This window comes from Lepidochelys olivacea, assembly GCF_965140295.1.
Source record: "Lepidochelys olivacea isolate rLepOli2 genome assembly, chromosome: 18".
In the NCBI taxonomy this organism is placed as follows: domain Eukaryota; kingdom Metazoa; phylum Chordata; order Testudines; family Cheloniidae; genus Lepidochelys; species Lepidochelys olivacea.
Window position 1 is genome coordinate 30,237,002 of NC_140428.1, and position 24,786 is coordinate 30,261,787.

Sequence of the window (24,786 nt, forward strand, 5' to 3'; positions counted from 1 at the left end):
AACATCAGCTCCATACATTAGAGGTTAGGTGGGCCCTGGCCTTCTGTATCAAGAGGACTAAGCTCTTCCACAAGTCTGCGCAACTTTTTGTTGCAGTAGCGGAAAGGATGAAAGGACTACCAGTGTCATCCCAAAGAATCTCGTTCTGGATAACCGCCTGCATCTAAGCTTGCTACAAACAGGCGAAGGTTCTGCCTGCAGCAGTTGTGACTGCTCATTCCATGAGAGCCCAGGTTTCATCAGCAGCATTCCTCATGCAGATACCAATCCAGGATTTCTGAAGCGCTGCAACATGGTCATCGATTCATACCTTTATGCCCCACTACGTCATCACCCAACAGTTTCTATGCCAGTTTCGGGAGAGCAGTGTTGCAATCAACACATCTGTGAACTCCGAGCCCCCCTCCAGGGGCACTGCTTGAGAGTCACCTAGCATTGAGTGGACATGAGCAAGCACTCAAAGAAGAAAAAATGGTTAATAACCGTCTGTAACTGTTGTTCTTCAAGATGTGTTGCTTGTGTCCCTTCCATGACACACGCCCCTGACCCCACCCTATCCCTCTGTTGGAGTTACCGGCGAGAAGGAACTGAGATGGTACAGAGCCAGCGGCAACCCTTATACCGGCCCATGTGCACGGGGATTCAGGGGGTGCTGGGGCTGGTCCAGTGGACACCACTAAGGGGAAAAAGTCTCCGGCGACGCGCACACCTAGCATGGAATGGACATGAGCAACGCATCTTGAAGAACAACAGTTATGGAAGGTTAAAGTAATCATTTTTTCTGTTTAAAAAAAAAAGTTTTCTGGACTCGTCATTTCCCCATTTGGGGTATTTCTATTCATGGTACCAAGGTATGCCCTGGTCACCAACTTTCAAGCAACTCTCAAGTGAGTGACCCACATAATAGCTGCCTGAAGTGCTTGGGAGAGCCAGACATGAATGACAGGTGCCAGATTTGCAGGGAGTTCAAGCCTAGGACAAAGAAAGATAGGGAAGGTAGGCAGAAATTCCAGCTGATGGAGGCAGTGTTCAGGCCATGGTTGGAGCCGTTCTGGTCTGACTTGGTGCCGATTGTTGCTGCTTCAGTGAGAAGCGCAACTCCAGGGTTAGCAGAATCCCGGCACCATTCTCCCTCACCTTTACTGAGGAAGAAGTTCAAGGCTTCCAGACAGGCACCTGCCAGGGGAAGATATCTGCCCCCAAGTCTTGTAAGAGGATAGAGGAGGAGACCAGCAGAGTGCACTTGAAACCTAAGCACTCCTCCTTCAAATGTATGCCTAAATTGGCAGGCAGCTCCAGTGCTGCAAGGGGCACCATTAACTTCTTCGGCACCACAAGAGACCATCTTGGTGCCAATTACCCCGGAGGTATTTATGGTGGCAAGAAACCTATTTTGCCTCTCAGTCCTGGTGTCTCTGTCCTTCCAAGAATCCAATCTCTTGGCACCACTGCCAGTGATTTCACCTTCAGTACTGCATTTTCCTGCTTCCTGGACAGGCTGTCTCAGAACCATCCAAGGAGAAGCCTGCTCTGATGGTCTCACTCTCCCCATCAGCTCTGTGTGTGTGTGTGTATATATGTATATATATAGAGAGAGTAAATGAAACAATGGATTCACACAACTGTGGCTCTTTTGGCTAATGTTGATCACTAATTTGGCTCCTGAACCACTAAGATCTGAGTATCACTGCATTATGTGCTCTCCCAAGGTTTTGAGTACCTCTGTAGTCATCCACCACCAGCCTCATTAGTTGTGACATCAGTTAATGAGAAACCATGTCAAGGGCTCCAGCCTGTCAACCCCAGATCAAAGGATGCTAAAAAGATGGACTTATTTGGCAGAAAGATTTATTCAACGGGGCTTTCCAGCTGCATATCACTAACCAACAGGCTCTGCTGGGACAGTATGATTTTAATTTATGGGGCTCTGTGGAAAAGTTCAGGGAGCTGTTTCCAGAGAATGCTAGACAGGAGTTCCATTCCCTCTTCAATAAGGGCAGACTAGTCACGAGAACATCGCTGCAGGCAGGGCGGGACGCAGCCCACGCAGCAGCTGGAACCATGGCTGAAGCACTAAGGTTTGGCAGTTAGTTTCACCAAGGTGCATCTGTCTGCTATTTCAATGTTCCATCCTAAGGTGGACAGTCACCCTGTTTTATCCAATGACATCATGTCCAAAAGGTTTTTAAAGGTCTTCATCAAATTATACTCTCAAATGCAAGACTCCCCTGTGCAAGATCTAAACCTAGTATTGTCATTTGAACTGTTGGCTGCCTGCTCTCAGCTGCTTCTGTCAATGAAGTTGACTTTTCCGGTGGTCATTACCTTGCACAGAAGAGTAGGGGAGCTGCGAGGATTAATGTTGGGACCTCCATATATGATCTTTCTTAAGGGCAAGGTTTGCCTGCGCCCTCATCCAAAGTTCCTCCCAAAGGTGTTTTCCCTTTCCACATCAACCAGCCTATTTATTTGTCTGTTCTCTGCCCAAAACGACATACAAGCATGGAGAAAGAGCTTTGGCATTTTATCCAGATAGAACCAGACACTTTTGTGAATCTTTCCAGATGTTCATAGCAGTGGCTGATAGAGTAAGAGGTCAATCAGTCTCCACCCAGAGAATTTCTTCCTGGATCACCTCCTATATACACATGTGCTATGATTTGGCTAATGTCGCTCTGCCCATCAGAGTTACAGCTCATTCAATGCGGTCACAATCAAATTTGGTGGCCTTTCTGGCACAAGCTTCTGCTGCAGACACATGTAAAGCAGCAGCCTGGTCCTCGGTCCACACATTTGCCTCCCACTATGCTGTTTCTCAAGACTCCAGATGATGATGCTAGAGTGGGACAAGTTGTTCTTCAGTCTTTATTTTGATCCCACACCCTTTTTTTACAGCTTGTGCGTCATCAAGAGTGGAATGCACATGACAATCACTTGAAGAAGAAAACCAGTTAATAACCTGTTCCGTAACTGTTGTTCTTCGAGATGTGTTGCATATGTCCGTTCCAGGACCCATCAGAGTTATAACAAGAAGAAACAGAGGGGGCTAGGGATGGCTCCGCCCTTTGTACCTGCACACAACGGCATGCACCAGCAGAGGGAGAGTGAAGAAGTTTCTGTCGGCTGCGCTCTGGGTGCACAGATACCACGAGTGGAATGGGCATGTGCAACACATCTTGAAGAACAACAGATACAAAAGAGGTTAGTAACTGTTATTTCTCCATGTCCACTGAAAGTAGGACAGTAGGTAACGGGATTAATCTGCAACAAGGGAGATTTGCGTTAGGTATTAGGAAAACTTTATAACTAGAAGTATAGTTATGTACTGGAACAGGTTACCAAAGGAGGTTGTGGAATCCTGTCATTGGAGGTTTTTAAAAGCAGCTTAGACAAACACTGTCAGGGACGGTCTAGGTATACTTGGTCCTGCCTTAGTGCAGGGGGATGGGCTAGATGACTTCTTAGGGTCCCTTCCAGCCTGACATTTATATGATTCTATTAATTCAGTGTTTCCAGGCTGAGGCTTTGGGCGCTTGAATCTGCAAGGAACCTTCTTTGCTGGAGTGTCCCAGAATGCTCAGCACCTTTAAGGACAAGATCTAGTGGCTTGAACCAAAAATTGCAGAAGCTGAATGGACAAAGTTAAGGGGAAAAGACTGTGATTCACCTTGCAAATGATCTTGCCAACATATAGGGCTTCTGGGAATCTAAAAACACATTCTAGAGTACACAAGGGACATTAAACAAAAAATATAAAGCATAGAGAAGTACTAGAGGAGATAAAATGAAAATAACTTTTGTAAAATACCTTTCTCTAACATATTTCACTGAAAGTAGCTTCTCATTTTGTTAGGTTGAGAAACGCTATTTTATATGAGATTCTGCATCTGAAAAATTCCAGGATGAAGCCATAATTCTAAGAGCTAGTTTCCGTGTCAACAATTCAGCCCTCCCATTGGCCTGACTAACACACTAGCCAAGGGAAGCTCACAAAAAAGCTGCCCTCAACTTTTCTACAAATGACTTAAAATTTCCTGTTGCATTAATAAATTGTTGGTTGGTGATTTTATATAAAACTATTTAACTCCACTTGGACATTACATAGTCAAAAGATAGCAGAATGCTGCTGTAAAACCTGAGCAGTTATTTGAATCAAACACAGACACTGCCATCCCCTATCTTTGCAGCTTACTAGTTTCTAATAAACGTTAAATACATTGTCAGGAGAGTTCTCACCACTATTTTTTTATCACTCACCTCGTTTAATGAACCCCTGCCAATAGGAAACTGAAATTCATTTCCTGCTGAAATCTTTTTTCTCCTTGGTGTGTGTTCACTGGTTTATTATTGAAAATTTGCTCATGGGATTAGGAAGAAACCATCTGTACAAATGCCATGGAGTTTGCAGACAGATGAATGCAAAGAAGGTGGGTAAAATTTGCAACCTCATTCCCCAGACCAGGTCTTTGTTACATCATAGTTGTTATTGTTGGGGAGTACACTTGTATCAGGTGTTTTAAGCTATTTAAATAAATATCTTACTTGGCAGTTATCTTCGCCAGTTCTTCTGGAGCTGAATCAGCTGTGCTGTACATTTGTTTTCTCTCTCTCTCTCTCTCTCTCTGTGAGTAGTTAAATAAAGAGCTAGCCAGATACTGACTAGCAACTCTGGAACACTAGAAGCTCCTATAGCAATATCTGAGAGGTGGTGAGGCATTAGAGAAGGGGACTTTAAGTCAGGGTCCCTTGATTATATGCCTGGCTCTGCCACTAACTTCCTGTATTACCTTGGGTAAGTCACTTAACCACTGGGGCTCACTTTTTAAAAATGGGAGTAATTATACCTACTTCACAAGCTGGTTGTGAGGCCTAATCCATGCACTGCTTGTTGATATCCTTGAATTGAAGGGACTAGAAAATTGTAAAGTATTATTAATATTGTTCTTTACTATTATCCTGCAGATCTGACAGCACTGTGAAGCCTCACATGTTTTGGGGGATAGCTCTTAATGATTTGCTGCTGTGTTCTGACTAGCCTCTGATGGATGTTTTCTGCTGTTCTCTCCACAGTTCATGGCATTAAGTGGACTTGCAGCAATGGGAACAGCAGTTCAGGGTTCTCTGTGGAGCAGCTTGTTCAGCAGATCCTCGATAGTCACCAGACAAAACCACAGCCTCGGACGCACAATTGTCTCTGCACCGGCAACTTGGGTGAGTAGCTGATTACGGTAGAGAGCAGACAACAGGGCTAAGTCCCCTTCTAAATCAGAACTCAAATGCATACCAAGAAACCCTCTGCATACAGAGATCCACTTCAATTTCTGATTTCCTATGAATGGAACTTGTGAGCCACTGCTAAGAAACTACTGCTGATGTCTCCAAATAAGAGACAACATAGAGAAGGCTAAATGGGATCTTCACATATTTTTCTGTAGTTCAGCAGGGCTGCCCTGTTCAGCAGCAGATTACGCTCTTCAAGGTGACTGCTGATCTCATTCTAGGTGTTTCCTGGGTAGGATTTTCCATGCTTCTGAATGTGGATTTGGGAGTCCTACTATGTTACTAAATATTTCTGTCGCGTGAGAATTACCCTTTTAGCAAAGTAAAATGACCCTTATTTGAGGGAATAAAAATTATGTTAGAATAAAAACCCTACTGGGTAGCTGAGTAAAAGTCTCTGGGATAATCCATAAATAAGATGTTATCTGCTATGAAATGCTGAACTTCTTTCTATTTCCTTTTTATCTTCATGAGCTCTCAGATTGCAGCTTTAATCTAGGCTCAGTGTATTCTTTGTTGTGAGTTAACCATTAAAAATATTTTGCCACAAATTTTGAGATACAGTTAATCCAGGAGTAACTGATGACGCCTCAAACGTATTAAAGATACAACATGGGTTTTTGAAAAATATGGACACTGTAACATGCGAGCTCTCAGAATTCATCATTGCCCTCTGCTGGCAGCTTCCTCTAGAAAGCATGTTGTGTCCTAGAAGTTGCTCAGATTGTGTTACTGACACTTTCTGAGTACCATAAGCCTTACAGTGCACTCTCTTTGGAGTCTGTTTTTGAAGTTTTTTTGTTGAAGAATTGCAACCTGCACATCTATCAATGTGATATATGCCATCATGTGCCAGCAATGCCCCTCTGCCATGTACATTGGTCAAACTGGACAGTCTCTACGTAAAAGCATAAATGGACACAAATCAGATGTCAAGAATTATAACATTCAAAAACCAGTTGGAGAACACTTCAATCTCTTTGGTCACTCGATTACAGACCTAAGAGTTGCAATTCTTCAACAAAAAAACTTGAAAAACAGACTCCAACGAGAGACTGCTGAATTGGAATTAATTTGCAAACTGGATACAATTAACTTAGGCTTGAATAGAGACTGGGAGTGGATGGGCCATTACACAAAGTAAAACTATTTCCCCATGTTTATTCCCCCCCTCCACCCTCCACTGTTCCTCAGACGTTCTTGTCAACTGCTGGAAATGGTCCACCTTGATTATCACTACAAAAGGTTCCCCCCCCACACTCTCCTGCTGGTAACAGCTCACCTTACCTGATCACTCTCTTGTTACAGAGTGTATGGTAACACCCATTGTTTCATGTTCTCTATGTATATAAATCTCCCCACTGTATTTTCCACTGAATGTATCCGATGAAGTAAGCTGTAGCTCACGAAAGCTTATGCTCAAATAAATTGGTTAGTCTCTAAGGTGCCACAAGTACTCCTTTTCTTTTTGCGAATACAGACTAACATGGCTGCTACTCTGAATCCTGAAACAGCTAGGAAAGGTACATTCTCTCTCATATTAGTGCTTTAGAACAAGAAGTGAGAATCTGAGTGATTCACTTTTCCAACTCATCTGCCTCATCCCTACCCCTTTTTGCTGCTTTGGTCAAGTAAAATGTACAATAAATTAATTAGTCTTTAGAGAAATTTGTCAAAGAAAAATACCGTCTGTGCTTCAGGGTTTTTTTTCCCCGGTCGTCTTATACAATCAAGATTTAGTAAGACTGATGACCTCTGAAATACCTACGTTTGGATTAAAATTCAACCCCTAAGGATCAGCACTTGATCCAGGCTTGCAGATCTGAACATGAATTCTTTTATTCTTCCCTTTGATGTTTTGTCTTATGCTAAGTCTGCTGCTTGCTTTGTAACGTAACAGTATCACTTTGCTTTACAGCAGCTTGCATCCTGACACACACATCCCCAATTTATTATAGTCACACTCAAAGATTGCAACTTGGAAGCCTCTCTCTAGTTCTTGTTCAGTTTTGTTCCTAAGAGAATGGAGAGATTTACTATTGCATTTAGTTTCAGAAGATTTGTTCTGAACTACTTTAGGTGACCTGATTCAGATCTTGCACATATAATAGAGAAGTTCCCCTTCAAGGGCAAGGAACAAAAAGATTTAGCAAATTATAGCAGCTACACAGCCACTTTATGCTGTCCAGAAGAAGGAAGTTGTAATTGTAGCCATTAGCTATGGGGAGAAGGTTTCTTTACCCATTAGGTCATTATACTGTACAATAATTAAGGTTCTTACCTCATTCTGGGAAAACTGAATCAATTAGAGGAAGAAATATCAAAAATTCATGGGCCTTTCTTCTCAGAAAAAGCAGTCCCAGTGCCAGATTTTGTGGTGAAAAGACAGTCACCGGGAGAATCATTTACTCTAGCCAGCTTAATTTTGCAGCTCCCAGAAACAAGTGATATTCATCCCGTGACAGGCAAATAAAGGCATGACTGGGTTAACCTCCTATCCAGAATTGCTTTCTGATGACCTTTCCTCACTGGTTTTTCATCCTGTGTGGTACTAATCACCAATGTACAAAACCTTTCAAGCTCCAAAATGTTTTAGCTGTCAGCCTGTGAACTGAATGCAACTGATATGAAGAGCTACATATTACAGTACTTCTGGGAGGGGAAAGCTTTCTCTGTTCTAATTTACTTTCTCTTTAATAATTTGGCCAACAACTGTAATTGGACAAGATAATAAAAATAACATAGATGGCTGGATGATAAAGGGAACGGAAGTGGGATATGGAGTCTTTCAGCTCTAGATCATCATTTGGAACTCAATCCACGTGAGCGGATACCAAGCCATCTGACAGATGGCCTGTGTGAAATGAGTCTGTGTTATTTGTGTTGGAGGGAGGCTGGAAGTCTTTTCGTAGTTCCTAGTGGAATGTGGCCCACATCACACCAATCCGTCACCACAGCTATCAGTAATAGGGGCCTGTCTCAACAGTCCCAACAGTGAGACTTGGGCACATACTGAACAATCCTGAGAGTGGGCACAGAGCCTGAAGTCCCTCCTCATTTCTAGAGGGGGTCTGATCAGGTCAGGGGTAAAGCTAGCACTGAGTGCTGTATGTTTTTTGAGGGAAGGGGAAGGTGGTGTGGCTTGCTGTCATTGCACATAGCATATCTGTTCATGGATGTAAAAGGAAGTTCAGTTTTCAGAGCTGTCAATCTGACACTGGCAAGAAATTAACTTCATTTAAAATCTGTCTGTCTCTCACACACTCCCATTCATACAGACTCTCTCTCTCTCTAGTATAGTTATCCCATGCCATAATTGGAAAATAGCACAATTAATGTGACCTTCATTTATTAGTTCATTAATTGCACACGTTGTTTGTGTTTTCGAACAGGAGCAGGTAGCAGTGTGCATCACAAGTGTAACAGTGCCAAACATCGCATCATATCACCCAAGGTCGAACCAAGGACAGGTGGGTACAGCACTCACTCAGAGGTACAAAATAATGATGTCTCTGAAGGCAAGAATGAGCACAGTCATGGCAAGACCTCCAGCCGGGAGAAGAGGAATGGCAAAGTGGCAAAACCTGTGTTGCTCCATCAAAACAGTACTGAGGTCTCTTCCACCAATCAGGTGGAAGTTCCTGACACTACCCAGAATTCTCCTGTATCCATCAGCAGTGGATTAAATAGCGACCCCGATATGGCTGATAGCCCAGTAGTCACTGGTGTCTCCAGCATGGCTGTTGCCTCGGTGATGGGAAGTTTATCGCAAAGTGCCACAGTATTTATGTCAGAAGTCACCAGTGAAGCCGTGTATACCATGTCACCCACCACTGGCCCAAATCAACACCTCCTATCCTCAGATGCCGCTGCACAAGGACTGGTACTGGCTGTGAGCTCAGATGGCCACAAGTTTGCTTTTCCTACACCAGGCAGTTCAGAGAGCTTGTCTATGTTGCCCACCAATGTCTCTGACGAGCTTGTGCTCTCTACAACTCTGGATGGTAGCAGAAAAATTCCAGAAACCACCATGAATTTTGACCCAGACTGTTTTCTTAATAATCCCAAGCAGGGACAGACTTATGGTGGAGGAGGCCTAAAAGGAGACAGCATTAGTACCAACATAAGACAGTCACCCACAACAGAACGTGGGTTCAATTTCAGTGCAGCCCTAACTAAAGAGATTAAAACTGAGGACACTTCTTTTGAACAACAGATGTCCAAAGAAGCGTTTTCCTCCACTTCTGCATCTAATTCTCTCACCCTTACTACAGGATCAGGTCTGCTTCCATCTGGAGGCGGTCTGAGCCCAAGTACCACCTTGGAGCAAATGGACTTCAGTGCCATTGACTCCAACAAGGACTATTCTTCCAGTTTCAACCAGACAGTCCAGAGTCCTCATGTTCACCAGACCCCTTCCCCTAGCTTCTTTCTGCAGGATGCCAGCAAACCTCTCCCTCTTGAACAAAACACTCATAACAACTTGAATGAGACAAGTGGCTCTTTTGTGAACACTTTAGGAATCCCCAATGTGAAAACAGAATCCTCCCAAACAACCTCTAATTGCAATGGCACAGTGGAAACTAGAATAGAGTCCACCTCTTCTCTCCAGCTCATGCAGTTCCAAGCAAACTTCCAGGCTATGACTGCAGAAGCTGAAGTTCCCATGGAGACCTCCCAGCAGGCAGAAGGGAATGAAAATCTTCTTAAATCAGGGGATCTTCAAGCCTGTAGCACAGAACACTACATGCAGCCCGAGGCCAATGGGGGTATCAGGAGCGGGAATAATCTCCCTATTCTCCAAGGAAATATGGTGCAAGGACTCTACCCAGTGGCCCATCCCAGCTTAAACAACTCCTCCAACATGGAGCTTAATTTGGACCATTTTGACATCTCCTTCAGCAACCAGTTTTCAGATCTTATTAATGATTTCATATCAGTAGAAGGTGGGAGTAATGCCATCTATGGGCACCAGCTGGTGTCAGGTGACAGTGCCGGGCTATCTCAGCCTGAAGATGGCAACAGAGCAACCTACAACCAGGCTGAAATGTGCATTCCTTGCTGCAGCCCTCAGCAAGCCAGCATGCAGCTCAGCAGTGCCGAGAATGGAGCCAGTACCATGGCATACATGCATGTGGCTGAGGTGGTCTCAGCAGCCACAGCACAAGGCACCTTGGGGATGTTGCAGCAGAGCGGGCGCTTGTTCATGGTGACAGATTACTCACCAGAGTGGTCTTACCCTGAGGTAAGCTTCCAGCTTTTATTCATTAACAATTACTCACCCATCTTTAATTCCTTAGTTAATAAGGGCTCCAGGAACCTTCTTGTTTAAACTTTGACAAGGCTTTTAAATATCTCCTCTTAGAAATAAGAGCATTTGAGGTCATTTTCATGTCTGAGTGATCTTTTTATTAAGCACCTCATTACCCTGACAAGGCTTCTTTCCTCACTTATGAAGCATCAGAACAGAAATGGTTTGTTTCACTATAAAGCAAAGTATCTTCAATGAGATGCATTCCCAGTGTTGCCTAGTTTATTTAGAAATGTTGTGCCTACTGCACATTGAGCCTGACGCTTAAATCTGTAATTGGTTTTAATGTTGCCAATAGCTAAATATCTGGCCAGGAGTTCCTTTATTAGGTTCAGTACTTAACTTGGTTCCATACCTGATACAGGTACAATCACTTGCACCATAGATTGGAAATGCCAGCAACACAAACTCCTGTTTACATGAAAAACCTTACTGTTGGGTGAAAAATATTCAGCCTTGACCATTATAATGAATAGACATAATCAAACTGGGTCAGATGTAAAGAGAAATTGTCCTTTAGTAGTTTCCGGAGCCTAGACTTAGAAAATTTTCTTATGGGCTCATTATTGGGATAAATGCAACACTTCAAGAAAAATCAGCTGTGCTCTAATTGTTCAGAACTCTCTGGTGAATTGTATCTCAATTATTGCATGTCCATTGTTTCTGTGATCTAAAACCACTAGAGTGCATCTGAACTCTGAAATCTCTTGATATGGAATTGTGAGTGGGCAGGAGGGAACACATCTGGGGTGAGAAGCAGAGTAGTTTACCTATCTTTCAGTGAAATGACCATCTGATGACTCCCAAGACAAAGCTATTAAGGGAACAGGTAATGGATTACTTTCCTAAAGCCTTAGAATTGCACCTGTCCGGTGAGAAGGGATTCAGTATAATACAGGTTTCAGAGTAGCAGCCGTGTTAGTCTGTATTCGCAAAAAGAAAAGGAGGACTTGTGGCACCTTAGAGACTAACCAGTTTATTAGAGCATAAGCTTTCGTGAGCTACAGCTCACTTCCTCAGATGCATATGAATACAGGAGCATTCATACTTCAGAAAAGGAGGAGCTTTATGATTGCAGACTGTGCGAGTGTTCAGTAGATGGCTATAGATGGCTACTTTGGGGAACTGTCGCATTGCATTTAGACACACTTCTTCTTAATCCAGCCAGTTCTCGTCCTGAGAACAGCTGATAGTAGTAGTCCAGCTACAGATCAGTGTACAGCTCACATGCATAATACAAATGTAGGTTTCAGAGTAACAGCCGTGTTAGTCTGTATTTGCAAAAAGAAAAGGAGTACTTTTGGCACCTTAGAGACTAACCAATTTGTTTGAGCATAAGCTTTCGTGAGCTACAGCATCCGATGAAGTGAGCTGTAGCTCACGAAAGCTTATGCTCAAATAAATTGGTTAGTCTCTAAGGTGCCACAAATACAAATGTAGTCAACCACTTACTACAGTTCAGTCCCAATGCTATACAGTACATCTCACATGTTGCTAGAGAAATCTGGAACTTTCTAGAATAGGAGATCAAGGCCTGAGGCCACACTTCAGTCAATGGGGGTTCGGAATAACTCTACTTCTGGGATAAACTAATCAACAATTGATTATTGATTGCTGTACTGTTAGCGGTAATTTACTATCAACTGATCCCCAGAGAGAGATTGGAAATCCAGCATGTTTGTATCTGGATGTTGGGTTTTTTTATTCTCTGAGAATCATCTCTCATAGTGTGATAAAAAGCTGATGTGGCAGGGCCTGTGGTGAATATTACTGGTATTTTTTAAAAACTGGTTATTTATTGGTTTAATACTGTACAAAAGCACAATAACATGTTGTGTAGCAACTAAACCCCTCTGAAAATCAATGCCAATAAATAAAAGCATCTGTCCTTTGGTTTGTCTTTAACCAACAGGTAAATAGCTCAGCTTCCATGGGAAGTGTTTCCTTTCCATGCTAACCAAACAGTAACAGAGTTTTAGCCCCCTATTTGTGGGGAAGACCTGGCAGACAGGTCCAAAAATACAATTGCCCCTCCCTTGTAAGCTCCATCATCATGTTCCCATTGTGATGAGAGCTGCCAACTGTGCATTTTACCAAAATAGAATCTGGGGTTCTTCACAAACGAAGTCGATCAATGTGAATGGAGCCTGCCTTGCACAGGAGAGACTAGGGGGTAGGTTGGAGATGCCATGCTGTGGTGCAGGCAGGAGCAAGAGACAAAGCCCATGCAGTTATGCCAAAGGTAAGTGTTTTATTAAGAATAACATCAAGTGAATCCAAGAGTCAGCACTGCTACCTAGTGTAGTGAGACCTACACCTGCACAGTTCACCTGCTTTAGCTTCATGAACATTTATTAATACTGAAGAGCCCAATGATCATTAGCCATAAACTTTAGTGGCAGACAGGGAGCCTACCTGAAACTCTGAGCCTGCTGGGAGAATTGTTCTACCTTGTTCAAAAGACTTTCTTGTAATATATTGTTGCTTCTTTTCTGAATCTTCATTTTCTTTTTGTTATTTCCTTTGATGTTAGGCTTGTACTTTTTGTTTTTTGGCTCTGAACTGGCCCTTTTCCTTCATTTTGATTTCATTCTCCTTGTTTGTCTTTGACTTGATTTCCCCATTCTTTAGGTCAGGACTGACCTGAGGAGCCAATTAGCCATTCAGAATGTCTTGACAAAAGTGACCAAACAGACTGTTCTCTTCTGCACCTTTGGGTTTGTCAATGGTGTTACTATACATCTCATTGTGGACCCCAGTTTGGACCATATGAAGTCTTGATCTATGGAAAGGAAGCTCATTCTCCTGGACTTCTGCAGCAACAGCCTGCAAAGCTGTCTGATGAGCTGGAACTTTTAAATGCAGAGTGTAACCACTGTCTTTGCTGGGAGACTCCAGTTTGCATTCCCCAGTGAGCTAACTTTGTTTTCACCTACCACAAGTTCCATGCTCTTGGTGGCTGTCAGATCTTTTATATTTGCTGCTGAATCCATTGCTATGATGACAGTTTTCAGGGAGCTGCTCCTCCTAGCACCTGGTGGCAGAAGTGGAGCTTTGTTTTCAGCACGACAATGATCAGACATTGGCAGCTCTGTCACTGTGTCCAGTGTGAGCCTCTTCTTTTTCCCCAGTTTTTTTTTCTACAGAGGAATTTCATTCATTCTTTCTTTTTCTCTTGCTGTCACCATGTTCTGTTCTCTCGATGGAAGTGAGAACAAGGAAAAAGTAGCTTCTGGCACTGTCATGTTGTGCCAGGCAGGAGCAGGGCACACACAGTGGCCCATGTGGTCACATCACACAGGAAAGTGCTTCAGTAGTAAACCCAGAGTGAGCATTAGTCAGCACAACCGCCAAGCATAGTAGATCTACAAGCCTAACTCTAAGGGTATGTCTACACTGCAGTGTAAGCCCAGGTTAGTAGAACTCGAGTTTCCAGACCGCAGGTTTGTTAACCTAGGGCTGGAGCATCGCATCTACACTCATTTGTAACCCCAGGTTAGGAATTGTTGAACCCTGGGTCAACCTGGAGCTCCAGCATTATACAGGCCTGAGTCTAACCATCCATATCCCAGACGTCCTCGCGCCCTTCCAAAATATGGCCACTCAAACCCTTTGTTCACAAGTGCAGTGTGGGAAAACTTGACAACCCAGAGGACAAATAAAGGCACCCTGTGGGATTGTGGAATACTTTTGGTGGACTCCCAGAGCACAAGTCCAGTGGGACTGTGTTTGCACTGTGAACCAATAGGGCTTGAACCCTGGGTCCCAGCTTGACTCAGGATCAGACGCTCCACCCCTGTGGAGTTCTGGGGCCCTGGGTCCAATCCCTGGTGTGTATGTAGATGGAAGGATGGTTAGGCTTGAGCCTGAGCTTACACTGAATAGTAGACCTATCCTAAGGGCCTGCCGGTTACCCATGCACAGGCCGTAGGAACAATCCCGGTCTTGCACTCCCTGTCTGTGATCTCTCCTGTCCTGGCAGCAGCACTAGTAACCACCTAGCAGGATGCTGCAACCTTCCAAACGGATATGTTGTACCAGTGCTTGGACACAGTATCTCTAGGAGCTCCCACCGAGGAGGTGCAACCCTCAGCACCATACCAAGGACTCATTATATACATGAATAACATTGAAATCCTTCTGAGTCCGTTCTCCCCATTGCATGTTCTGAGAGTTTCCTCCATTCTTTCAGCTCAAGTCCTTCATGCCCTGATCCATGTGTCCCCCTGCTTTTCATTTTTTCCAGGAGGATTTCTGTGGATTTCACATCTCAGAAGGTACATTGTTCACCTTTGTCTGAGCTGGAGAACGGCCAACATTCCTCTCTGCACCTGCTCTCCATACTGGCAGACTGACTCTTCTCTCGGCTTATGTAGAGGGCCTAAAAGCTCAAAAAATTCATCTCTTTTTTTCATTCCAAAGCCTTCTTTTTTAGCTGCTGTCATGGAAACCTTTTTGTAATCTAATTGATTCACTAAACCACCAGTGATCTCTCTTCCTCTCACAGAATTTGGTGTTATTTTCCTTTGAATGATCCTCTAGGTTTGATTATTCTATGGCCAGAATCACTGGGGACCAGTTTTCAAATATAATGTTGGGTCCAGGATTTCTTCTTAATTGGCTAGATCCAAAGCTGGAGTGTATGGACACAAATCTTGAATCCCAAGCAGCTCAAAACATCACCTCAGATGTTAATTTTCTTTACTGATGTACAATATTTGTTATACACAACTGCTGAGATATGGAGAGAATTTTTTTTCTTGCATTTGTACCCACTGGGAACAGGCCCCAAATTGCTATTCTATTGCTCCTGTGCTGCTCTTTCTGTGTTTCAGATTTGTGGGGATTCCAGACAGTTCACTGCGGAGTTCACCTTCTGCAAGGATTCTAGCACAGAGCTGTCAAGAATCTCTTTCTTCTGCTTCTGAGGGCATTCGGAAAGGCCCCAAGCCAGAATTTGTGTTAGATCATGTAACCATGGTGGCATTATTGTCCTAAGAAAGCCTTGTTGGGTTTTCTTCATTTTAGGCAGGTTTTTCTGAGGATCACACAGACAGGTGTGCTGTGAGATCCTGGCACTGGGCCCAGACCACTATCCCATTTAACAAAGAACCGCTCAGAAGTGCATCTTAATACTGTCCTTTCTGGTGCACTTTACGTTTTTGCTTTCTGGTGTTCATATCCCTTGGCTGACATAATCACATCATAAAAATATTATGTACTGTGCACTTCACATTTATCAGCAACCCATTAGCAAGTTTTCATTGTGAGCTGAGTGAGAAAAGCCATAAAATTAACTTTCTGCATCTGCAAAACATACTCTGCTTTGGGTCCTAGGAATCTAGGATTGTTGGGTTCATCACAATAATCATTTTCGTTTTATTTTACCATTCAGTTTGCAATTAATGTTTCCTTGGAAATGAGTTTCCACAGGCATTGAAATGACTGTGCTTCAATGTGTATGGTAGGATTTACCTTGTTTGGATTCTCAGTGGAGCTGGAAGAGTTACCAAGGTGAAAATCATTTTTCCCTGAACACAAATTGCCTGCACCAAGCTTTCATAATAAATGTTTCTATTGGCCTAACACAATAGAAAAAATGCTTTGCTGTCAGGGCCCTTGCTTCATAGCTTCAGTGAGATTAGTCACCTGTGAAAGGAACTCTTTAAACATCGGATAAACTTAAACCCTAATGCTAATAAAAAGTGTAAACAAATGTCATCTTTTGTTTTCTTCTGGCCTCTGTGTCCCTCCTGGGGGTTTGATGATCCATCTTGTTCTTCCTTTTTTATTCTCCAATTCCTCTTTCACAGGCGCCATCTCCCAAAGACCTCTGAAGTCCGGGGAAAGACTCCCACTGATTTCCATGGGTTTAGATTGAGGCCTTAGGGAAGAAGTATTGAGGGATCACTGGCAAGCGTGTCAATCTCAGGCTGTTTGATGGGGATATTATTACAGGGTCACAGAAAACTCCCCACATTCTTCTTTCCTTTTTCTACTGTCAATGTTTGTTTTAAACATATGACTCTCCTGTAGTTACGAAGAGCCCAGCAGTAACACAACCAGAGACAATGAAGAGTCATGTAGACAACATATTGCAAAGTTCAGTTCAGGTGGATTAACTGTAAATAAATTGGCCAGTTACATTATTTTAGCTGAGTTAAAAATCCTCCAGTCTCTTTCTGCCAATCCAAACGTACGTACATGAGCTCCTAGCATCTCAGTCACTCTTTGGTGTGTTCACAAGCAACATGGCTAGAGTTAGTTTGGCTTGTTATCCAAAAATGTTGGGGGGAAATCTCAGAACATGAGTGTCAGGGAAACCCACAGAGTGAATTGTGCAGATGCTTTCTGTTTCGACTGGCAACAGGGCCCAGCAGAGAAGCTTCTGAGCTCTTTAGCCAGACCCATCAGTGTAGGCCAAGAGCTGTGGAAAGGGCTGAACTCATCTGAACCAGAAGAAAGATCCTAGGTCAAGTCAGGTTCACTTGATCATCTCTGAATATGAATTCATGTGATTGGCAGCGCTTAATTTGTGCTGGAGCCCCAGCACTCCTAGCTTGGCAGTTAATAGCCCCGGTACCTCTGGGCTTGTCACGTCAGTTATGAAAATAAAAAAAATTGCTTGAGCCCCATCACCTCTTTCATTAAAAATTAAGCCCTGGTTATTAAGGTACTGTCTTTACCTGCAATTTTTTGTGAGCGCTGTTAAGAATGAAGCCAGAGCTTCTGTCATGACAGTCATTGCGCTGGGCAGCGGGAAGAACATGCACAGTTGCTGATCGAAACAATCCCTCCTTTGAACAGCACTTAGGGAAAACTTAGGGGACTTAACAACATAGAGGACACGTAAACAATGGCTCAGGATAGACAGGGATGGTGGAGCCTTGGTTGTGCCCTAAGCAATCTCAGATGATGCAGGAAAGATTCAGACTCAGACATGCAGGAAAGGCTGCGGTGAGCCCATCACCACTCTGTTATAAAATGCTCTTTTGCTGTAATTAATTTAAGAAAATCAAAAAACTTCTGACATGAAAAACCATTTATATCTTAGTAGCCACCAGCCAGCTGCAGCAGTGGGTAAAATGCATCACTCTAGTACAAAGGGCCCTAGGGAACCCTCCTCCACTGTAAATGCTGTCTGTTCTGTCCATGCTGGAAAGGGAAATTCTGAAGCAAAGGTGATAGTAGGTGTTCTCATTTACCCAGAATGCCCTTCCAGCTATCAGCTGTGTCTCAGCAGTGCCAGTGTCTGGGCTCTGGATACAAAACTGAAAGAGCTGGCTACGCTTGTGGACAAACAGAATCCCCACTCCCTACTGAGCTAGATGGCCACTCACCCTGTGTCAAGCTGTGTCATATGTAACCTCGATTGTAAGCTCCTTGGGGCAGGGACTATGCCTTATCCTCTCGGTAAAGCGCTTTCTACAGTTGTGGTGCTGAATACAAATACTAAGAGTATGGCTACACTTGCAGATGTAGAGCGCTTTGAGTTAAACCAGCCTTCGTAGAGCGCAGTAGGGAAAGCGCTGCAATCTATCCACACTGACAGCTTCAAGCGCACTGGTGTGGCCACATTTGCAGCACTTGCAGCAGCATTGGGAGCGGTGCAATATTGGTAGCTATCCCAGCATGCAATTAACTGCAACATGCTTTTCAAATGGGGGGGGGGTGAGGTGGAGTGTGACAGGGAGTGTGTTGTGTGTATGTGGGGAGAGAGTGGGTTTTGGGGAGGGGGGGCTGAGAGCATGTCAGCAGGCTGTCTTGTAAGTTCAGACAGCAGCAGATCCCCCCTCTCTCTCTCTCACACAGCATTCCACAGTAATGGTTGCTTTTTCTCAGAGCAGATAAGCAGCCGGCTGTCAGAAACGGAGTTTTCAAAGGGCATATCCGCATTCCTACAGCGAGTTCAAAACAATGAGAAGAGTGTCCACTTGACTTAAGGGGATTATGGGACGTTTCCAGAGGCTGATCAGAGCGCAGTAATGCAACACCTCGTTCACACTGATGCCCGGGCGTTTCAGCCACTACGCAACAAGTGTTAATCTTCTCACCAAGATGGAGTACCAGGAGCACTCTAGAGTGGAGTCAGAGCGCTCTACGTGCCTTGCCAGTGTGGACGGGGAGTGAGCTAGGGTGCCCGGGGCTGCTTTAATGCGCTCTAACTCACAAGTGTAGCCATGCCCTAAATAGTAACTGAGCACCTTTAAACTGTCCTAGAGAGTCTCTCCTGAAATTTGCCACTGGAGGGCAGCACAGGAACAGCTAAATATACTAGTATCTCCTTGGAAAACAAATGCAAACATACCTATGCATCTGATTACTAAAGAGCTCTTCTGATTTTTACAGGAAGCTGTTCCTTGTCCCTGCCTCAGTGTGAGAGGGATGGGAGATACTCCCAGTTTCTGTTTATCAGAACCCAAAGAATCTGAAGAGAATCTCTCTTTAAAACCACAGTCTAATGCTGAGGAAGGACTTGAGGATTTTTTACAGAGGGTCATTGATCCCTTGCTCAAGCAGCAGGCTGCTATACAGATTTTGCCCCCAGAATGCAAGGTCTCTATAGACCCTTCTCTAATATAATACAGGTAATGTTGTGCTCCATGCTGCTACCTTAAACCTAAAGCTGGAGTGGATGGAACTTTGTTGCTCTGTATTTGCCAGTTGTTTAAAAAACTAAGCGGAGTTAGGACAGGCTGGTGCCTGAATGGGAGACTTCTAAAAGAAAAAGGGGTTTGTAGAACACACACATCTTTTGTGTAACAGACTTGCATAGTAGCTTCAGCCTTCAGCTATGAGTGATAGAAAGAGTAGATTTTCCTCCAGTTTGATAGGAAGTCTAGCTGCTTTGGGCTACAGGGATCCCTGTTTCATTTGTTTGCTGGAATTCTCCTCGCCAAAATAATCCTTCATCTGACTGATCTGAACACCTTTCTCAGAAATGCTACTAGTGATTATTTTAAAAGCAAAGATTAAGTGCAAACAACTTCTGTGCAGTATCGTTAAGGCCGAGAATGCAAAAGCATAAGAATCAGGACATTCAAAAGTTAAGGTTCACACAGCAACCTGCTCTCAAGCATATCACACCTGGGACATCTGTATTTGTTTGGTTGACTGTTAAATGTATGCCTTACTATATTTCTATACATTGTATTATTACTTATTATGTGTACTGGGGTAGTACCTAGACGTCCTTCTCACAGACCAGGACCGTCTGTGTCGGGTGCTGTGCAAACACCACAAAAACACAATCCCTGCCCCCAAAGAGTTTACAGGATAACCCCTTGCAGTTGCTAGAGGAACTTGAACTTTTGACTATGTTATTTGTAAAGTGCTGAGACCACCATCTAACTGGAAGAAGCTATTGCAATGTCGTTTTCTCTGGAATTCAGCTAAATCTTGCCCATCACACCCTCCGCTGGGAAGAATATTTTTTCTTAGGTAGAACAGTAACACTTTTCTAGCTCTGACTCAGATCCAGTCTCCCACCTTTACAATCAAATTCTGCCTCGTCTGCACATGAAGGGCTTCTGTTGAAATCTGTAGGTGCCTAGCCCTGAGACAGGAGATATTGTTGCCAGGCTAAGTGCATGGTGTGGTACACCTATTGGTCACTGGATGTCACTATTGCAGCTCACAACTGCAGCCAAAACCTGATCCCTTTTTCAACAACAAATATGCTGATTTGAATACAGTGAACATTATTGTGAGGATCTAAGTACTTGGTGTGGCTTGGTGCATGAACATTTGGAATCTGTTGTGGGACTGACAAAAAAGCTGGCAGGACACAGGCTAAGGAATCCTGCTTAGCTGAGTGATGGGGTACTCTGCCTGTCTGGGTTGTGAAACACCCGAGTAGAGCCAACGGTAAAGTCCATTTTTCAGTCATGGATACGAACATAGAGGGTTTATGTGGCTAGGAGAGGGGGTTCAGCTGGTGCTCGCAAACTTACTTGGCCCAGATGACAGACATAAAAGAAGGAAGAGGAAAGGAACGACTGGGCCTACGCTGTGAAGAGATGCTGCTGCCCAGCTTATGCCCTCAACAGGGAACCCTGTTTGCTGATGCTGAGGGAATGTGGAGGTGGGATGGCCCCTGCCAGAGGGAAGTGCTATTTGTGGCCCGTTTTAGAGCAAGTGTGATAGAGTGGGACCTTAGTCTGGGGCTGCACGATCCACAGGGGAGGTGTGTCCCACTGGTGCACAGGAGGGTGCAGAGAAGATGCTCCCCTGGGGGTCAGTATGCACTAGGCTTCTCTTTGTTTCTGGTTGCTGTAGTAGGTACACAGTAAGTGCTCCTTCCCATGGGTCACAGTGGAGTTTTCAGAGATGTGCTCATGAGGGGCCATTGCTGGGTCCCCACTGCAGCAGTGTGTGTGTTGGGGATGAGGGAAGCACACATCCTAAAGGAGGTATTCAAACGTGCTGAATGCACATAAGGCATCAGTAATAACCCTTCCGCCCTGACCTGGGCCAGGCCACAATGACTCCTTAACATGTCTGAGCTGGTATAGCCAGACTGGGCCCTTTAAAAGGGGCCCATGCATTTTATTGCCACTAACTCCAAAAGGGAAGAAAAGAAAAGCACACTGCGTGCATGGCTCAGGACAGTGAGTACACTCTGCCTTCATTCAGGGGGGTCTGGTTGTCACCTCCCACCATCCGTGACCTTTGGCTGTTTGCTGTATGCCCTTCCTCTACACCCTTGGCTCCTGGGATCCACTCACCCTCCCATCTGTACTGTGACCTGAGAAACCTGTGCCCTGGGTCTCTCCTCAGGGGTCCCACAAACCCTATATGGTTTCTTGGGAAATAAAATAAATGACTATAAGAGAAGGAAGCAAAGTTGGGAACAAGGCAGCTAATGATGCAAGTGGCTTTGTCCCAAAGGATTCTGGGATGATTGATACAGAGAGGCCTGCAAAGGGTGTAACTCTTCCCACAGCCTCACACTAGCCCCCTACCCTCTTGGCTCAGGTAGGTGATTTGATTTTTTGCGTGGAGGGATGTAATAGAGTTGGATGTTGAACTACTGAAAACGTGTGTGCATGGGGCAGGGAAAGGTGTGTTTCTGGGAAAGTGAAAATGTGAATGGAAGGGATTCTGAGACTCAGGTGAGTTCTTAAGTGATCTTCCAGGACCAAGAAAAGAAAAGAGGAGTCAAGATTCCTCTGCCCCTTTCCTTCTGCTCCCAGCTCCACTCACTTCCCTTTGGCCTGCTCTGTGCTTATTCCACTGAGATATACCACACTGACACTTTAGCCTTGTCTTTGATGGCATTCTTTCCTGGGCAGAATGAGCCAGGGGTGTGAGGTGGAGGGGCCTCTGGAGTCACAAAGCCTAAACTGAAGGAGTATGAGAATACACAGTGAGTTTTCTAAGGACCACATTATTTCCAAGACACTTGGTGTTCTCAAGCGGTGATCCAAGGGGCCCAGCTCTTTGGGTGCCCTTCGTAACACATTTGTCATTGCTCCTTTCATTGAACCTTAAATTCAGAATGTCTGGAAATTTAGTGCCTTTACTTAGAGAGAAAACTGAAACATTCTCTGAAGAGATAAAAGGGTGGGCTGGATTCCTGAAAGGTGAGGTGAATTTTTGTTTTTTAATTTTCAGTTTTAACTCCAGATTAATGACATTTCTTGCCTGAGAATTTCCTTAGGGTTTTTAAAACATTGAAGATTTGCTCAATGAGGGGATCTTGGTAGAATGAGGTTTCTAGCTTTCTACATGGGATGTATTATTATTCCAATTTATAGCTGGCGAAAATGAGAGACAGAGAAAGAGCACTGACTCAAACAAGTAGCTTCACCCCTTTGTGGGCCAGATTCAGCTTTGGGAAAGTGCCATAGAATTGCCCCTGCTATGCTGAATCTGGGCCTATTCTCAGTTTTCCTATTTGTAAGTACGAGGCAGCAGGTACAGTGCTTGCCAAATACACCCCTGGAGCAAACCACTCCCTTTCAGGGTGAAGCCATTACAAATAAACTTGAGGAATAAATGCAAAAAGCAAGCTCACCCCCAGACACTTTGTCTGTTCCAGAAAACAGTTCCAGAAAAATTTTACATAAGAACAGCCGTACTGGATTATTCCAATGGTCCATCTCACCCAATATGCATCTTCTGACAGTGGATGGTGCCAGATGCTTCAGAGGGAATGAACAGAACAGGGCAATTTATCAAGTGATCCATCGCATCATCCAGTCCCAGTTTCTGGCAGTCAGAGGATTAAGGACATCCAGAGCCTGGGGTTGTATCCCTCACCCTCTTGATTAGTAGCCATTGATGGACCTATCCTCCATGAACTTACCTAATTCTTATTTTGAACCCAGTTAGACTTTTGGTGCCCTTCGTCATCTCTTATCCATGCAGAACAGTCCCAGTCTTTTTAATCTATCCCCACGCGGAAGCTGTTCCAGACCCAAGTCATTTTTGTTGCCCTTCTCTGCACTTTTTCTAATTCTGATATGGTTTTGAGATGGGGTGACAAGATGTGAGTGTACCATGGTGTGTCGAATTGGAGAAACTGCCCACCAGCATGGCAGAGTTAAGGAGATCTTTGGGCCCAGCTAGCCTCATCCTATTATACCTGCAGCCAATTCCAGGCCTGAAGGGGGTAAAAGAGGAGAGACCGGGGCCAGGTCAGTGCTGACTAGGGAAGAGGCAGGAGCTAGGGAAGAGGCACCACCTTATCCGATAGAAAAGACCAGTCACCTGCCTGCCAAGGCAGCCACCGGGGAGCACTTTCTGTCTCCCAGTCAAGGGAGACTGTGGAAGAGACCTAATAGCCAACTAGGTGACTGCTACCCAGAGACATTGTGGCATTTGTACGCACCAGACTTACGGATGCCATTCCTGAAAGAGCTGGTACCACAGCAGGGCCCACGATCCACAGAAGGGCACCATGGGAGGCCAGCCACACCAGCAAATGGAACCACTGGGGCCACACCCCAGACTGTGGGGGCTCTGGTACAAAGTAGCCTAGGACAGTGGATTTAGACTTCCTGCTCGGAGTGCCCCCTGGTCAGTTGTCATCTCACACAGGGCCCTGGGCTGGGACCTGATGGAGTGGGAGGGCTTAGAACCTCCTAGCCCCACTGCCTGAAAGACTGAGGCACCTTGACCGGGGAAACAAGAAGCCATCAAGCATGCCAACCACTAGGCCACCTGGCCCTCCAAGCATCCTGTTACATATGGATTTATATAGCAGCATTATGATATTTTCTGTCTTATTGGCTATCCCTTTTCTCATAGTTCCTAACATTCTGCTAGCTTTTTTGACTGCCACTACAAATTGAGCAGACGTTTTCAGAGAACTATCCATAATGACTCCAAGATCTCTTCTTGAGTGGTAACAGCTAATTTAGACCCATTGTTTTCTATGTATAGGTGGGATCATGTTTTCCAATGTGCATTACTTTGAATTTATCAACATGGACTTTCATCTGCCATTCATCCTGAAGCACTTGCATGAGAGGAAAGTGATCAGGAACAGCCAGCATGGATTCACCAAGGGAAGGTCATGCCTGACTAATCTAATCGCCTTTTACGATGAGATTACTGGTTCTGTGGATGAAGGGAAAGCAGTGGATGTATTGTTTCTTGACTTTAGCAAAGCTTTTGACACGGTCTCCCATAGTATTCTTGTCAGCAAGTTAAGGAAGTATGGGCTGGATGAATGCACTATAAGGTGGGTAGAAAGCTGGCTAGATTGTCGGGCTCAACGGGTAGTGATCAATGGCTCCATGTCTAGTTGGCAGCCGGTATCAAGTGGAGTGCCCCAAGGGTCGGTCCTGGGGCCGGTTTTATTCAATATCTTCATAAATGATCTGGAGGATGGTGTGGATTGCACTCTCAGCAAATTTGCGGATGATACTAAACTGGGAGGAGTGGTAGATACACTGGAGGGGAGGGATAGGATACAGAAGGACCTAGACCAATTGGAAGATTGGGCCAAAAGGAATCTGATGAGGTTCAATAAGGATAAGTGAAGGGTCCTGCACTTAGGACGGAAGAACCCAATGCACAGCTACAGACTAGGGACCCAATGGCTAGGCAGCAGTTCTGCGGAAAAGGACCTAGGGGTGACAGTGGACGAGAAACTGGATATGAGTCAGCAGTGTGCCCTTGTTGCCAAGAAGGCCAATGGCATTTTGGGATGTATAAGTAGGGGCATAGCGAGCAGATCGAGGGAC

The 24,786-nt window shown here is 44.5% G+C and overlaps 1 protein-coding gene across 6 annotated transcripts in view; it reads left to right on the forward strand.

Moving 5' to 3' along the window:
• The window catches only part of CAMTA1 (calmodulin binding transcription activator 1), a 949,829-nt gene that overhangs the window by 807,780 nt on the left and 117,263 nt on the right, over positions 1 to 24,786 (forward strand). For all 6 annotated transcript variants that reach the window (XM_084652102.1, XM_084652098.1, XM_084652097.1 and 3 more), the window contains 2 exons: positions 5,071 to 5,211; positions 8,673 to 10,525. In XM_084652102.1, the coding sequence (XP_084508228.1) occupies positions 5,071 to 5,211; positions 8,673 to 10,525 (1,994 nt within the window). The remainder of the gene's footprint in view (positions 1 to 5,070; positions 5,212 to 8,672; positions 10,526 to 24,786) is intronic.